We start from the raw sequence: 18,886 nt of genomic DNA, 5'->3' as shown, positions 1-18,886 counted from the left end.
ATCAGTAACTATGAATCATATTTTTTCTGAGCTTTTGCAATTGTCACAGTTGGTAATCGGTAAATGTATCCCATGAAACAACATGGAGCAAAGTTCAAATGGTCATTATACAGAGGGCATTGTTCTTGTCTGCAAGAGTTGCTTTTCCTGTCTGCAATAGTTATTATTCATGTCTGCATTTATGTTAGTGGCTACTGTTAAGAAGCGTGTATTTGTTTGGTTTAAACATATTTTATTTCCAATATGTACATTTCAAATGATTATTTACATACATAAATTCTGGATTGGACTGGAAGCCAGTAGGCTTATTGAAGTCCTCTCCATATATATAATCAATTTGCACAAAATCCTGGCGTTATTGAACTTATAAAAAGGAAATGCTCTTTTATATTATATTTGAGTTGATCTAAGTTATCGGAAAAGAAACATATCAAACTAGCAAAAACAAAACAAAAGTATATTAATCAAAATATAATGTAGATTCTAGATAAGTAAAAAGAAATCAGAGAGTAAATGGACATGAAGATGAAGATAGGCGACAGGGTTGTTAGTTTTGTACAATGGTGAATTATCTAAGGAAGCGTTTCGATTTCTCTATATATCTGTGTACTGCAGAGAAGATAGTGGTATTGTCTTCGTACGAGAGAGACTGGTCACCACAAAGGAGAACATTTAAAGATACCTGGCAATAACTAGATACTGTCTCGAGGAGACTCGTTCGTAGGCCACTGTACCTTTCACAGTGAAGGAAGTAATGATTAGCGCTTTCAGCGTAGCCACAAATACAGTTTGGAGAGTCAATAATGTTCTTTGAATAAAGATCTTGCGAAAGTGAACTACAGTTGGTACGTAACCTAGCTAGTATGTAAACCCTGAATTTCTCGACTCCCATAATAATAATATTTAGGAACATATACAATATTCGAGTTGAGGTGGTGTTTAAAACTTGATAGTGATTCAGCTTCCCGAGTAGGTCGTGGCAATTCATTGAAAAGACGTACAACTGAAGGAAGAAATGAGTTTCGATAAAGTGTTGTGCGTGCACGTGGAACTTGTATGTCGTCTGCGTTGCGGAGGCTGTAATTAGACCTATCTTCTACGAGAGGCGGAACTAAATATGACAAATATTCAGGCGTAAGACCTTGTTTCATTTTATAAAAAAGAATTAGTTTATGTTTACTTCTTCTATCTTTCAATGTGCCCCAGCCCACTTCTTTTATTAATATCTGGATAGAAACTAATTTGGTAGTACCGGTCACGATGCGGGCGGCTTCATATTGAATTTTTTCTAGTTTATCGGACTCTTCAGTTGTACTGTTATCAAAAAGGACATCTGCATATTCGAGTATTGGTCTTATATAACTAATGTACATTGTTTCTAATGATTTCCGGTCTAAAATGAATTTGAGTTTCCGCATTATATTTAGTCTATTGTAAGCTTTGGATTTAATGTATTCAATATGTTGGTTCCATCGAAGATCATTGGAAAATAGTACACCTAAATGTTTGTGATTTTGAACTTCTTGAACGATTTGGTTCTGCATTATGATTGGTGGATGGGGGAACTGGTGTATTTTTCTTGAAAAGAGAAGACATTCAATTTTCTTTGGGTTAAATTTAACCAATCATCTTGCAGCCCACTCAGAGATTTTCGACAGATCATCATTGAGTGTATTTGCCGCTTCTTTTTCATTTTCAACAATTACATAAGGACTTGTGTCATCAGCAAATAGACGTATTTTAGCTCCGATGTCATGTACGATGTCATTAATGTACATCAGGAAAAGTAAAGGGCCCAGAATGGACCACTGAGGTACACCAGCATTGACAGAATTCCAGTCAGATTTAGCACCACATATTACCACACGCTGCCTACGATTGGAAAGATAAGATGAGAACCAAGAGTTCAGACGACCAGAAATTCCAAATAATTTAAGCTTATAGAGTAGACCAGTATGCCAGACACGATCGAATGCTTTACTGATATCACAGAAGACGGCCCTAATCTCTTTGCCGGAGTCATTTACATGAATGAATGTGTTGTAAAGATAAACAAGTTGATTGACAGTGGAATCTCTTGGCACAAAACCAGATTGTAAAGGTGTAAGAAGATTTTTGTCTTGAAGATAGTTGAAAACATGTTTAAATACGATTCTCTCAAAGACCTTACCGACTGTACTTAGAAGAGAGATTGGTCTGTAATTAGTAACAAGAGATGGATCTCCAGATTTGAATAGGGGTGTAACGTTTGCTTTCTTCCATCCTTCTGGAAAAGTGCAACAAGTCAGTGAGTGGTTAAAAAGATCACATAATGGTGAAGCAAGTTCGAAAGAAAGTTCACGCAGAATTCGGTTGTTTACCCCGTCGGGACCGGATGCTTTGCCGAGTGGTAAGGTTTTAAGTACAGACTGAACTTCTTCTGGTGAAATTTGAAGTGAATTTAGGGAAGGATGCTGAGTGTTTGGACTATCAGGCAATGTTTGGGCAGACGTTTCATCTAACAGGGATTGTTCTTTGAAGAAATTGTTTAACAGGTTAGCCTTTTGTTTGTCATCATAAACAACTTCGTCATCATATACAAGGTTGGAAATGGTACTTTTGGTTGTTGGCTTAATGAAGGACTTCATACAACACCACCACGATTTAGAAGACTTTGAGTGATCTGTAAGGTTTTTGGCAAGTTTGGAAATATGAGTTTTCTTTGCTTCTTTGATAAATGTAGTAATATTATTCCTAAGATTCCGAAATCTAGACCAGTGTTCTTCAGTCCCAGTGTTCTTAGCTTTTCGATGAATTCGTTTTCTTTTTCTTATCAGCTTTTTTATATGAGTTGTAATCCATGATGGATCATTCTGCCGTATAAGAACTTCCCTGTTTAGGATGCACGAATTTGCAATTTTCAATGATGAGTGATATTCGAACAATAAGTACTAATATTTTCATCTTTAAAAGAACTTCAGTTTATCATCGATGCTTTCTGGCGCAGAAGATCATAGTTTCCTTTATCAAATAGCCAAATATGTCTTTTAAAAGCTGGGTTAGAATGCTTATTTAAATTTAAAAGTCCGTAAGTAGGACAATGATAACGTATTTCTTGTGATAAGAAGGGATCACCAACACCAGAACAGTATAGATGATAAGCAGTTTTTAAATCCTATCAGGACTAAACTGTTTTGATATTTGTCTTCTGGCCTGTTTCGTCGGGCCCTTAAGGGTGTTTCTCTTGTTGCTCTGTCTTCTGAAAAGGCATTGAGTACATACGTTTTTGGTTCTTAAGGTTTGCTTTTTATATAGTTATACACGAGCATTTTTGTGTTTTACATGCCATGCCTTTTTGTTTCCATTACGTGTGTTAGAGATTCACCTGGAGGGGATTACTTTTATTTACACTGTCCCATGTCTTTGGAACATGGTGGGGGTAGGAGTGAGGTTGGGTGCGCACCATAAGCCGGTTTAGGCTCCCCAGTGGTGTTTTTGCCACTGACCGTTACAAGGCGGTGCGCCACTGTGTTCCTTTGTTTGTTCGTTTTGTCCTTGTGTGTTGGCTTTGTGTGCGCGCGTGTGTGTATGCTTATTGTTCGTCTTGTCCTTACGTGTTGGCTTTGAGTGTGTGTGTATGTGTGTTGTTCGTTTTGTCCTGATGTGTAAGCTTTGAGTGTGTGTGTGTGTGTGTGTGGTGCACGCGTTTGCGTGCTGGGGGGTTCGTTTTGAGAAGGCTGCGCTCTTGTTGCGTGGCATTCCCTGTTTGATATTTTTCTTTGTTTTTTTGCATTAGATGTAAGTATTAAATCAATTAACGCGGACGAATTCTCAGTATAATGTGTAGGTTCATCAATGGGCTGTATGAACGAGAATTGTTGGCAGATTGAGTGGATCTTGCGGGCTGATTGTTGGTTTGCACAGTTAAGATTAAAGTCACCTACGACTATTATATCACGAAAGCAAGTGTCAACCGCCAAGTGTAAAGAATCAACAATTTTTGAGTGTTGAAGTGCATCTGTATTTGGTGGTCTGTAGAATAAACCAAACAAAATGTTTTTAGTTTCAAGAACTAATTCAACCCGAATACACTCGGTACCAGGAATTTCTAGATCTGTTCTTCTTTTGTAATGGAGTGTATCCCTAATATACACTAAAACACCTCCGTGTGGCTCGTGCGTACGGTCTTTCCGTTCAGGAGGATGAAAAGACGCAAAAAGAAGCTCTTCTGTATGGATTGATTGGTTTAACCATGTCTCTGATAAGGCAATTATATCAAAATCACGGAGTTCGGCAAATAACAACTCTAGTTTATTTGATATACTTTGTATATTATAGTGAACAAATGAAATATGTCTAGACAAGTCTAAGCTGTTTACAGACGAAGATGATAAAGAAGAAGAGGAAGTATCTTGTGATGAAACCGTCGGGCCAGGTTCGGGTGGATGTCGCCAGATAACAGAATTTTTAAGATAAGATAACTATATACCAGGAAACTCATTGAAAAGACACCGGCAATAGCAGCAAGAGAAAACCTTGAGTTATCTAGATGTTTAGTGCTTTTTGGATAATTCTTTTTCAGTCCTGCGGTGACTGGCATTTGACTAGACTGTTGTGTTATATAATGTAAGGCCGTGATTATTGACAATAAAGAGAAGTGAAGACTAAGCATGAAGCTTATGAGGACTATAAATCTAAATCGTCCCTGCAAGCAAAAATTCCTCATGATGGCTGGTTTTCTATAAGTAGTGTTGGTCATGTTATTTGCAAGAGGTAAAACAGGAAGAATTCAAAAGCCAACAGAAGGAACATAACCAAAACACAGTACATTAACATACAAGAGAAAGATCGAAAAGGTATTAGAAAATACTCTGTCGCCAAAGAAGCATTTGGAAAGAAATAGAAAGGACCTAATCTAATGGTGAGTATTAGGAGAAGAAAAGAGGTCATTATTTTTAATAATGATTAAGTTGACTTGAAAGATACATGTACACAGAGTAAGTGAAGAACTGCAAAGTAAACGTGTATAAAGAGAATATAATGTAAAAAGGAAATAGATTAGGTTATATTTAGTAATGACTAATTGGACAATTTCGGTCAATGAGAATGGTGATGATAATTAAAATCGCGTATTGTAGTTTCTTAGAAAATAATCAATCGGTTAACGTAACGCATGTGATGATGAAAAGATGTTTATAAGGTAACATATTTGCAAATGTAAAAATACATGCACTTTGACGAAAATTGTAATTACGCAAAAGAATGAGACATTTTTGTTCAAATAGCACTGCTGATACTCAATAGTAATTGTTCCTTGGAAAAAAAGGTGGATATGTGAAGACTTTATATATGTAAAGTGCGCGAGCTAGTTTAAGTCAAGTGATAAAGTTTTATACTTATATAAAAGAGCATTGAACACTATGCACAGCTCTGTCACTAATCATTAGGGTTATACACGAAAGGTTCAATATACAGATACTTATATAAAAGAGCATAGAACACTATGCACGGTTGTGTCACAAGTCCTTAAGGATATGCACAAAGTATACAGTATACAGATACTTATATGGAAGAGCTTTGAACAAGATACTTCTAAAAACAGTAGAAAACACTATGCACGGTTGTGTCACAATATACAGATACTTATATAAAAGAGCATTGAACACTATGCACAGTTTGTCACAAATCCTTAAGGTTATACACAAAATGTTCAATATACAGATACTTATAAAGAGCATTGAACACTATGCACGGTTGTGTCACAAATCCTTAAGGTTATACATAAAATGTTCAATATACAGATACTTACATAAAAGTGCATAGAACACTATGCACGGTTGTGTCTTAAATCCTTAAGGTTAACACAAAGTATACAATATACAGACACTTATATAGAAGAGCACTGAACACTATGCACGGTTGTATCGTAAATCCTTAAGGTTATACAAAGAGTATTCAATTTACATGTACTTATAAAACTAGAATGTGTCTGTAGGACACAGGGTGTGCCTTAGGGTTATACATAAAGTATTCAATATGCAGATAGGTCTAATTAGCTACAATCACACAGACCTAATATTTACTAGATGAAATATTTGCAAAGTAGCCTGTGGTACTTGAGTAGGCATATCGATATAAGAAACATGTCTCACCCATCAAAATAGGTGCGCAAATTTATATTGTGATAAAGACATGCAAGTTTTCATCTGTTTATATCACATACTTCTGGAATTAGGCGAGTCACATGCTGAAAATGTGCATTTGTGACTATTTCAAGGGCCATAATTTTGGAAATAGGGGATGGAGCCAGGCTGAAAAAGTGGAGGTGCCGCAAAGTCTTATCATGATATAGACTCATGCAAAGTTTCACAAATTTAAATGAAGTACTTTTTAAGCTAGGCGCGTCGCAAGGTAAATATGTGCATTTTTTAAAACTATTTCGGGGGCTATAACTCTAGAAACAGGGGGTGGAGCCAGACAAAATTTTTTATAAGGTGCGCAAGTTTATATCTTGATAGAGACTCATACAACATTTCCTCAGTTGAAATGGAATATTTTTGTACTAGGCCCGCCGCAAGGTGAAAATGTTAATTTTTGTCTATTTCAAGGTCCATAACTCTAGGAATAGGGGGCGGCGCCAACCGAAGAATAAGAGGTGCGCAAGTTCATATCATGATTAAGACTCATGCAAGGTTACATCAATTTATATTAACTACTTTTTGACTACTTTATGAGCTAGACGGGTCACAAAGTGAAAATGTGCTTTTTGACTATTTCAGGGGCCATAATTCTGAAAAAGGGGGTTGAAACCAACAGAAAAATAAGAGGTGCTCAAGCGCATATCATGATAAAGACTCATGCAAGGTTTCATCAATTTATATTTAATACTTTTTTGAGCTAGGGGGTTTACAAATTTTTTCGGACGGACGCACGCACTCACGCACGGACAAGACATCATGGGGGCGAGAAACTATTACCAGTGGTAATTAATAACCTTATAATAGCTACTTCTGTCTCAGCATTAAGAGCAGTATGAATAAAAGTTGCATAATATAAGAAAATAGGTCTATTACATAGATAGAAAATACTTAAAGCCGTAATACTAAACACGATTATTTTAGGAGTATTGTACATTTCAAAAAGAAAATTATATAAAACTTGAGATTATACTATATTCCAAGTCTCGTTATAACTGCACAGAGGGTGTTTGGAAAGATTCATTTATAAGTCAAAACTGACCAAAGAACGGAATAGGAGAAGTATATTATATATTTACAAAATTACATATGATCATAGTCATACGGGTACTCAACCCGTCCAATAAAAACACTCACAAAAAAGTACAAAGTAACATTTACATAATAAAAAGGAATATTTGACTGATATCAAGTCAAATTACTGTCTTAACAGATCAATAATTGGCTCTCGTTCATAGGGAACGCTGTAGCCATAGTCGTTTATAAGATTTCGTAAGGTATGTGACACTTGTACTAATATCTGATTTGTACATTTACATATCAGAATCTACGATGCAATTTATTGGAAGTGCTAAACGACCCGGCTTATACTAAAATCCCCTGCATAATCTGCGACCCTTTTCGGTAAAAATTATTTTATAACTTATATTTTATAAACCGTTGGACAAAATCTTATATGCAAACATTTCGAGAGACCGCGCTTAAATACGTATCAAAATGGTACATGTATATAACAACTATATAAATATCGTAAGATCTCGGAAATTGCCGTACACCTGTACAAATTTTTATGAATGGAAAGTTAATCGTGTCGAACAATAACGATAACCTGTATAAACAAACTGGTCCCAAATTATATAGTCTGTTGGTAAAATAACTTCTTTAATTTTTTAATTTTATCTAGAAAGAAAATAATACAGACAAAACTGTTAATCGTCAAATCTAAACTTTTTTTGTTACTATGATTTTATGTTTCTATATGGAAAAGTAACAGACAATTTTATCATTGCAATATTTTTTTTAAAATAATTACACAGTCAAACCTCATGATACAATGTGTATCAATGTCTATCACGCTTTACGAGATGCGCCTTATAATAACTGCTCGAAGATTTCGTGAAATAACATCAACCGAGAATATATCTGGACGTCATCTTGATGTTTACAAACAAAAAACACTTAATAACTAGTCGTTATAAGCTGAGGGAAGGGCTAAACTATCAGCCTGTCTTATTCAAAATTCCTTTTTTGAAAGAAGTGTACTATAATATTTGCATTTATTATTTTAGGCCAATATCATGAAAACATAGGGTACTATTAGATGTTCTAATCTATCATTAATAGTACTTTTCCAAGTCCACAGGAGACGCAATTCGTTTAACAGTTTGGTTGATTCCGTCTCTCACTTTTATAAGAATCGTACCGACAGAAGACCAGGCCCCGATGATTTTCCCATTCTTGACCATGAGGCGCGCCTTGTACAGAATTTCAGACCGGAATTTAGTCAGATCTTCGTTCAGAAAAACACCTTGGCGACCACTTTCCTTAAGTTGGGAACGGTTAGTATAGAGCTTTTGTCTTGCGCGATAAATTGAAAATTTTACCTGAATATCACGTGGTTTGCCATTTTGTTTTGGTTTTCCGACCCGATGAGATCGATCGATTTCGTGCAACTGAATATTAGCATTAAGATCGTTGCTTATTTCTCTTATAATGCTATCGGTATTTTCACCGGTTGTTTCAGCAACTCCAGATACTCGCAGGTTGTTACGTCTGCTGTACTGTTCGCCAGCTTCTACCGAGGATTCCAGGACCTTAATACGTGACTTCAGTTCCTGATTTTCAGATTTAAGTGTCTGATTTTGAGCTTGCAATTTATTGATTTGTGTTTGCAATCCGGAGACTACACCTTGCACAATAGTTTCAGTTGACTTCTGCATCATTTCGTTTACATTGGCTTCGATTGTATCTTTAAGAGCAAGCGCTATTGCTTGTATCGCATTTGTATCTATTGTTAAGTTAGCTGGTGAGTCTGTCATTTCTGTATGTGCCATTGTGGTATCTGTACTTGTTTCAGTTTCACATAAACTTTGATCCATATTTGATATTTTGCTTTGTTTTAAATCGGACGCCTCCTCAGGAGATGATAAATCTCTTTTTTTTCCAATTATGATTGTCAGGTTTACACAAAACCCCCGTAGCGGTCAAGCCTAAGCGGTCAAGCGGTGAATGTAAAACGTTACTCACATTTAATCACGTGAAAAACATGACTCCTGTGTCTATATCCGTGACAATAGATACATGTTATTTCGCATTTATACATGTAAGTTCTGCTTTATAAACACCGAAAAAGTACCTTTTGTAACTAGTCCAACTTTAATTTTGACACTATTGATATATTCAAAATCACATAGTCTGTACAAACTTATCCTTCAAAGTCCAAAAAACGTCCAAGACTTCAATAAATCGTCGGTAGCACAGAGCAAATGAAAACACGTCCACCGCCATCTTTACCGGAAGTCCCATACTTGTATTTGTTTAGTGATAAAATGTTTTCCATTTTCCTTTATTGATGTTAATCATGTGTAAGGAAATACTTTAATTATAAGTGAATGAATAGGAACATCCAATGACCTCTTATAAGTGACGAATAATGCATTTTTGTGGGGTTTAACGTCGTACTGACACGATTATAAAGGTCCGGCAACTTTCCAGCTTTGATGGTGGAAGAAGGCCCAAGGTGCCCCTCCGTGCATTATTTCATCACGGGCGGGAACCTGGGTAAAACCACTGACCTTCCGTAAACAAGCTGGGACGCTTCCACACATGAAGAATTAAACGCCCCGAGTTAGGCTCAAAACTACATCAGTGAGGGCACGAATAATGTATAGCACGTATACCCTCAATGTATAGTGCGTGAACGTTTGGGAACCTACAGATGATATAGTGTTTTTGCTCTGATGTTGCTGTTTGCCATGATATTTACCATACGTGCCATATTTTATTGTTTTACCTTGCGCGATTTTCCCGTGATGGGCTTGACGACTGTATTTCAGAAGGTCATTTTAATCCTCAACCATGTTCGTGAGTACTTAGTAGTCTTCGACTGGAAGATTGTTGGTGCGACAAAGTTCACATGGCAGACTGACTTCTTGGAGGGCATGATGCCAGAGAGAGAGAGAGAGAGAGAGAGAGAGAGAGAGAGAGAGAGGTATGTACTTTTGCAGTTTTGGTGATTTGTCTATGAACAGTTTTTTTGTTGTGCAGTTTTGTAGTTTCACGTGCTGCACCAGATCATAATCTGTATATGAATATACTTTTGCAGTTTTGTAGTTTCAAGTGTTATACAAAATTATACTCTGTCTATGAACAATACTTTTGCAGTTTTGTAGTTTCGTTTGCTACGCCAGATCATACACCGTCTATGAATAGTGTTTTTGCAGTTTTGTAGTTTCATGTGCTACGCCAGATCATATTCTGTCTTTGAACAGTACTTTCGCAGTTTTGTAGTTTCACGTCTTGTGCAAGATTTTACTTTGTACATATTACAGAGCGGAATGATAGACAGGGATCATATGAAAGGGTTAGGTAAAGGACTGCGTTGATATCATATGCGCACAGTTTCTTCTTTATACGTTCAATTTTATCTGTACATAATTCATTTTACATGAACTTGTACATATTGTACTGAGTTGTTGATATTACATGGCTATTTTGTCCGTATATATCCCAGGCGTCCTGTTATGAGTTCTGTCGAGAGGGACGGTCGACCTCTATTAATAGTGAAAGAGGACATACAAACCTTCATCTTAACCTGCAGAAGGTGTAATAAATTCAATTTAATATTGCAGTAATAGGGACGATGGTCGTACAATAAACTTTTATACTGTAGTCTCAAAATTACCTGGGAGTACCGTTGTCACTTTGTAAATTAAGAAACTATCACAAATACAGCTTCTATGAGAAAATATACATTGTCAAGATCATAACAATTGCCTTAGACATACTTTTCAATTTGCTTTCCTTGATTTGCACAGATAGTCCTTTTATATTACAGAAAATACGAATGTTTTTAAAACAAACATATATTTTAACTTTATGCACAAATTAAGAAATTCGCATACGAGTAAAGCGTAACAAAGTATATCCATTCAACTTTATGATCCGTTCTAATTAGGGGACATCCTCGAAATTACATACAAATCCAAGTTTATGGTCTTGATCACCAACTGAAGGAGACCTATGTTTTATCATGTCAGTTGCATACTAGTTAAGTAATAAATTCCCGTATATTACTTAAAACAGCAACTTCAGTGACAAAGAGCCGCGTCTCCTAAGAATTTATAATAGATGTCGTTCAATTCAGAGAAAAATGTATACAAATATCTATTTGAAGAAAAGGCTCCTTTAACAGATAAAATGAAAAAAAATGACATCTTCAAATGTAAAGAACAAGTTTTATATCTATTTTGTGAGTGGATCTAGACTTGGGAATGCTTGTTCTTTTCTGACGAAAATAAGAATAAAGCCGGATTCTCAGGTAAGATATGATTAATAACATATCTATCTTTATTCAATGCACTCTGTAAAATATATTGTGTGATCAAAATCTTCTTTATTGTGGCAAAATAATTCGTAATATAAAGATGATTTTATAACGACAAAATCCAGTTGCCGTGAATAATATTTGTAAAATATATGACATTGAGAAACTATATTTCCAAAAACCCTCGAGTATTGACGAAATCTGTCCATATATATCTTGTTGGAAGTTGGTAAAGTATTACGTGAAAAATCTTTACACGTTATCAGATCAGGTCGAAGTATTATTCAATATTTATACTTCAAAGTATTCACTTTTTAAAACTTCAAAAATATTACAAATTTAATCTAAAGTTTAACATATTTTGTATACTATATTGAAAATACAAAATGGATAGATCGGTTTATTTACCGTTAATTTTGTGATGAAAATTTGTATGCGATTGAAAAATTATTTTACGCGATTAGTCATTCATATTTCTAAAGATGTCACAAATATTTTGTAACATTTTTAGTTACTTTATATGAAAATGTGAAACTGCAGACGGGACGTTTAGTCCTTTGAAAAAGGTTTTCTTGTGAAAACATAGAAAAGGAGATTGAGTTGAGTAGACACTTACACGTACATGTAAGTCTTTTATAAATCGTCCGGCTAAACAAAATCGAACCGTTTGTTTTGTAACGTGGATTAGTTTGGTACACATATATATACAATAGAATATACCAATCAGATAACTTATTGTGAAAACCAGTTTTCCTTTTCAGTTTTTATTTCTATTGATACTAGACCAGACGATAATTATGTGCTACTGGTTATGGTGTAAAAGATAATATTTTTACCAGGAGCAAGTAAACGGAGGTAGAATGGTCTGCTGTTATGGCATAAAGTGTAAAATAATATCTAATTGATATCATGGATTAATCATAGTCATGTACATTTATTATTTTGTATGCTTTCATGAACATCATATTGTGCATTTTGTATACATTAATCGCTCAAGTTCTTATTTTAGAAGATCAGCTGAATGATGTTCCTGGCCGATTTGTGCACCATGAATGTAAATGATGAACATACTATTACCCCGCAAGTCCAATTGACAGCAAAACTGTAAGACGGGCCACTTTCCAGTCTGAGAACATAAAGTTTTAGACTTTTAAAAACCGATTTTGACTCTTGGAATTAATGTCTGATTTTTGGAGCTGAGTCAAAGGCCGTGAAAAGGGTTATTGCTGTATAATGGTGGAGCCAGTGTTCAGTTAAATTATTACAAATACACTCCACACCAAAAAAAATGTAATCTTTCGTTATATTCTTTTCCATCTGAAGCATAATCAAAACACCAACTTAGCATTGTATTTAAAAAAAAAGTATGTGACGTCATACAAAGGATGGGCTTTTTAGACCGAGTAATACAGGTGCATCCTGTTCGAAGGATTTCTTTGCTCGGCGTATCGTAAATTAAAACAAGAGCACCGCCCTGCGGGTGCAGACGCTCATCTGATTTTTTGTCTCTGTATAATAGAAATATTGTCATACCCATAAATTTCTAAGTGCAAAAGGGGCCATAATTCTTGCAAAAAAACTTGCTGTGTAGAATCATCTTTTAATGGCAAATAACTGCTCCTGGACCAAGTTTTAAAGCAATAGCTTTGACCGTTAAGAAGAAAAGTTGACCTAAACGCAAAACTTATTCAAGAAATCTGATATTTTCTAAGTCCAAAAGAGGCCATGCTTCTTGCAAAAAGCAGGATAGAGTTATGTTTCTTGCTGTACAGAGTCAGCTTTTGATGGTTAACAAGTGTTGCAAGTTTTAAAGCAATAGATTATTATGCTGATCAAATGATTTCTCCGTTTCTCTTAATCATCCAGCTGTTGTCAGTGGCCTGCTCTTCGATATCTAGATTCTGACCTCAAAGAGCCGAACATCACCAGATATATGAAGCGTGTCGATGCCACGGAAGGGAACTCGGTGCATGAATTCAAATAAAGGTTGACTGTTAACCGATACCTACAAAGATAGAGACGAGGGCCTTTAATAATGACCAGCATTAATTTTTCAAAAGACAATAGGTCTGACTTGATTACAAGTAACAATAGAGAAGAATTGTAGGTTAACTCTGGCATTTTATCATGCTTCTGAAGTACATAACAATTAGGTGTCTTACACATTTACGTCTTCGTGAATTATCATTCCAGATACTACATAAACCTCTCATTCATACAATATCCTTCTCAACTCTACATAAACCTCTCATTCATTTATATATCTTCATAAAATATTCTAATCCACTCTACATAAACCTCTCACTCAATATATATGTAAGAAAAAACATCCAATATATATATATATATATATATATATATATATATATATATATATTCCTTTGTACAATATCCTTCTCTCCACTTTACATAAACGTCTTATTCATGTAAATATCTTCATACAATATCCTTCTTTACTCTACATAAACATCTCACTCGTGTATAATTTTATGAAACACCCCGACATATGTTTTCCTGAAATATCCCTCTCATCAGTACATAAACCTCTCGTAGATATAAGCCCTCGTGAAATATCGCTGTCATCACTACATACCTCTGCCAAACGTATCGTCGATATACGTCTTTATAAAATATCCCTTTCATCACTACATAAATCTATCAGCCATATATAAATTATGTCTTTATGCAATGTTCTAATCACTACATAAATCACTCATTAATATACGTCTTCATGACATATCCCTCTCATCACTACATAAACCGTTCGCGTTCGTCGATATACGTTTTCAAGAAATATCCCTCTCATCACCAAATAAACCTATTGTCACGTAGATACACAACCTCGCGAAACATCCCTGTCATCCCCACATACCTCTCGTCGACATATGTCTTTATGAAATATCCGGCACTGATTATTACTAAACGCTTTCGTCAATATGCGTCTTCATCAAATATCCCACTAATCACAGCATAAACCTCTTTTGTATAAAAGTCTCAATACCCCGCCTATAACAACAATGCTTTTAAAAAGAATATACTTATCCCTAACTCATTAACCTTGACTCCACCAACTGTCTCACGAAATAACTCGATATGAATTTAAAAGACGAGCTTGTAGTAAGTTAACAACAAGGCAAGCTATGTGTAAAAGGTAGCCAACGACCGGTTTGTTATGCTAATGTTCAGCATAACTCAGACGGAAAGACCTTTGAAATACATATACTGTTATATCACGGCAAGTTACTCAAAAAGGAGACAATTTTCTTAGTGTAATTGGTTAATTTATTGCAACCATTGATTCTCAGCAGAAAATAGGAAACAGCCGATTGTTCATATGGGTGCATTACCTTAAAGCTAGCCGATTCAATCAGAATCATTATGTCGAAGGGTTCGTCTTGTTTAAAAGGAAAGGGTCCGTTCAGAGTTCTTTCCTCTTGTCCCCATCTGTTGTTGAGCCAGATGTTCCTAACTATTACATTGCTGGCACGAAGGTAAGAGAATCTGATGTCAAAATGAAAAATTTCATCTCGTCTACTCTTTAATTTGATTGTTATTCTGTAAATATAAGATAATCATCTAAGAACATTACTGATGGCATATTCATCAACGCTCCATGTATGAAAAACGGCTTAAAATTTGCAAGGATAACAAATTATACAATTTTATACAATTCTCACAGCCACATATGACCATGTTATAACAAGAGTGCCAGACTGTCACAAAATATCCCGCCATCGAATTGGGTGGTTATCGAACTTGGCCGAGATATTATGCCCATAAACATTGATCGAGTGAAAACTGTTCAACTTAAAGAGTGGACAAGGCTAAATTCGCAGTTTTTCGAGTAATTCAGTAACCATAATCCAAGAGTGTAGTAGGGTAGAGAATAAGGGTGCACGTATACTTCCTTGCTATTGAGCTAGCTTTTATAGCGGCGTGGTAGAGTGTCCACCTTAGGTGTGAGAGGTCCCGGGTTCTATTCCCGGTCAGGCCTGAAGTATTTTCAACCTGTAACATTTGGCGCCCAACGTAAATAACTCATGAACAGATATGAATGGACACCTTGGAACGGCCCACAGAGGTTCAAACTCCTGGAATTCGAGGACGAATTCGAAATGGAGGGGGATGTATATAGTAGGGTAGAGTATAAGGGTGCACTTATATTTCCTTGCTATTGAGCTAGCTTTTATAGCGACGTGGTAGAGTGTCCGCCTTAGGTGTGAAAGGTCCCGGGTTCGATTCCCGGTCAGCCCTGAAGTATAATCAGCCTGTAACAAGAGTGCCTAGGACGATTTGGGTAGTTATCGAAATTGGCCGAGATGTTAAGCCCACAAACATTGTCAGCAAGTTTTGTGAAGATCGGATGAACACTGTTCGACTTAGAGAGAGGACAAGGCTAAATTCGCCGTTTTTCGAGTAATTCAAGGGCCATAATCCAAGAGTGCCTAAGGCGGTTTGGCTGGATATTGAATTTGGCCGAGATATTATGCCCACAAACCTTGTCAGCAAGTTTGGTAAAGATCGGATGAAAACTATTTGAGTTAGAGAGCGGACAAGGCTAAATTCGCAGATTTTCGAGTAATTCAAGGGCCATAATCCAAGAGTGCCTGGGACGATTGGCTGGTTATCGAACTTGGCCGAGATATTATGCCTACAAATATTGTCAGCAAGTTTGGTGAAGATCGGATGAAAACTGTTCGACTTAGAGCGCGGACATGCTTTGGACGCCGACCGCCCGCCCGCCATCCGCCGCCACGGGTGTTTACATAATACGCCCGGTCTTTCAGAGACGGGCGTATAAAAAGTCATCTCATTCGTTTTCATGTTTAAACTCACAGATCTATGCATTTTGTGACTAGTAGTGACTAGGTACATATAAGTATCGTAAAATGTCAGATATTGAATAATGGTTTTGGAATTTTCTGTGAGGTGTTCTACGACAAAAGTGGAGTTAATCTTTACCGTTTCGGATTCTGGAAAGGTATTCCGCTGATATGAAATATCTTTCCTGGTATCACACTCTTTAAATTTTTGTAAACGAAAGGGACAGTCTGGAATATACAAGAATGTAGCTGAAGATGTATCTGGTAATAATATGAGGAATTTATAACAGAAAAAAATATGAAAGATCATATATCAAACGCATAGCATTAACCAAGTTTTCATTTTAAATTATACATATTCTGCACTATTTGAAAACTGCTCATTGTGATATGCTCTACTTAAGTTTCTGTTCTATCTTATCTGTACTTTTAGAGGCAGATTGAGTGACTTCCAAGAGGGAGCAGTTAAGGACGCTGACTTCGAACCACTTACCCTCACCGATGTGGATTCGAAACCTCGCTTGGGATTTAAAATTATTCATGTGAGGAAGCCATCTAATTGGCTTAGGGAAGGATGGCGTTCTACCAAGGTACCCACTCATGCCTAGAACAATAGCTTAAGTTGAGTGACACCAGTGGTCTTCCTCCACTATCAAAAGCTGATAATGTCGCCATATGACCTAAACTGTATTCGTGTAACTCTATGTGTTCTGCAAATGATTCATCGTTTATGTTTAGTATAAAACATTAACACTTACAGGATTATATACTGGTGTGCTACCAAGGTGCTGTCCACCAGACGCTGTTGGAAGTTGGTTCTATAAAAATGTTAAAGAACAAAAACAAACACTTTTGATATTAAGGTAAGCAATTAATGACCTAAAAATCCCAGATACAATTCTTACCACGTGTATCACTTTGTGAATAAAGTGAAAATAGTATGAGGTTAATTAATAGAGTTGAATACAATACTGAAATTTATTGGACGAGTACACAGCAGTATTAGTTCATATCTGAACTAGACGAAGGCTGTGTACGAGTCAAATTTACCACGGTTCAGTGTTCGGATGAGCACAAACTGAACTATGGGACCGTTAGCAACGATTGTTTAAATATCCAAGCATATATAAACCGTGCAAAAACTGGCGACAAACCACAAGAAGGTATTGTTTATATTCATTTTGGCATAATCATTTAAATGTCATGAAAAAATTGTAATTGACTTTATTCATCAGAATAGTAATAAATCGGACGTCATGTGGCAATTTGACGTCATAAATGACGCCAAAGTGTCCTCTCATGTTTCTCACGCGTATGCTGTTCTTTATCGCAGAATATATAACAACTGACTTCCATCTTTGTTTAACTGACAGACAAATCGGTCTATCTTAGATACTATTTATACAGACGTTTATTATTCTAGTTTTACTTTAATTTGCTAAGCAGCTGACAACCGAAGAATAGAATGTTAACGACCAGCCCACGGCTTCTGAAAAAAAATGATGGCAAACTATAATTTACTGAAACCGTCGTTTGTCTGAATTCTCAAATATTTATTTTTCTCGTCCATTTTTCTAATCGAACGATCGAATCATTATATCCCATGCAAAAGTAAACCAACTTCATACCATACATATTTAGCCGATATTATCGAAGTCTGGTCAAGCAAACCTTGTTTCCATTGATACTGCAAAATCAAAGTTGTATTAGTTTAAACATGAGTTGAAAATAACCATCGTCAAAAAGATTAACAATAAAATATATATTTTGAATATTTAAGAGGTTACTTACTTTGTTGGCCATTTTTGCGAAGTTTTCCGCCGTAGGAGCGGCGACAAATTACAAATAGTTTGGACTTTTCTTCCCTTTCTTTTTTATATCTTCCTCATAATTTAGATCCGTACTTTAAGTGATGCTCATTATTGAGGAAGTGTTAATATGCATGTTGCAGTTATTCATTTTTGATAACCTTATATATAGTACAATGTAAACTGTTTTATTTTGTTATAATGATATCATACATTTTTCCGATGAGTTCCGTTAGTAGAAACTGAGGATTCATTGATATGTAGTTCGTTTAGATCTCGTATGTTCAAGATACATTTTGAGCGGTTTAGGTATATATGTGAGTAAACTAGTAATATTTTATACTGTAGTTTGACTCCTGTTTTTAGGTCCAAACAATCCTTTCGGAATATCTTAGTATATGCAGAGCAGCATAATTTCTTACTAAACACCAACACATGTAGAACATTTAATATTTCCGATTATCTGTGTTATAGGTTTTTTTTGACACATTAATTAACGATTAATTCGATTTATCTGTTATATCTTTTAAAAGGTTTCAGAGATCGAATCTGCTTCGACGGCAAAAGTTGTTTAAATCTTTCTTCTAAATGATGATATAACTTTGTAAATTGCTTTTGATTACCCTGTTAAGAAACCACCCTTGTGTGAACGCTAGTGAACGTCGGTGATCGCCGGGAATCGGCGGAGAACGCTGGTCCGGAAAAAAAGTTTTGATCATGCACAAAAGTTCTCACTGAGACCAGCGTTCTTCA

The 18,886-nt window shown here is 35.8% G+C and overlaps 1 protein-coding gene across 1 annotated transcript; it reads right to left on the bottom strand.

Moving 5' to 3' along the window:
• Positions 1-11,587: 11,587 nt before the first annotated feature.
• Positions 11,588-18,235, bottom strand: LOC128558095 (galectin-5-like). Its single transcript, XM_053546926.1, has 5 exons — positions 18,117-18,235; positions 17,084-17,143; positions 16,465-16,553; positions 14,850-15,057; positions 11,588-13,507 (listed from the first exon to the last, which is right to left on the bottom strand). Exons 1-5 carry the CDS (start codon positions 18,126-18,128, stop codon positions 13,397-13,399), a joined length of 480 nt encoding a protein of 159 aa, XP_053402901.1. The 5' UTR covers positions 18,129-18,235; the 3' UTR covers positions 11,588-13,396.
• Between the last annotated feature and the right edge of the window lie 651 nt (positions 18,236-18,886).

The sequence above is a fragment of the Mercenaria mercenaria genome, chromosome 1 (assembly GCF_021730395.1).
Source record: "Mercenaria mercenaria strain notata chromosome 1, MADL_Memer_1, whole genome shotgun sequence".
In the NCBI taxonomy this organism is placed as follows: Eukaryota; Metazoa; Mollusca; class Bivalvia; order Venerida; family Veneridae; genus Mercenaria; species Mercenaria mercenaria.
This window is presented reverse-complemented; position numbering and strand designations above follow the sequence as displayed.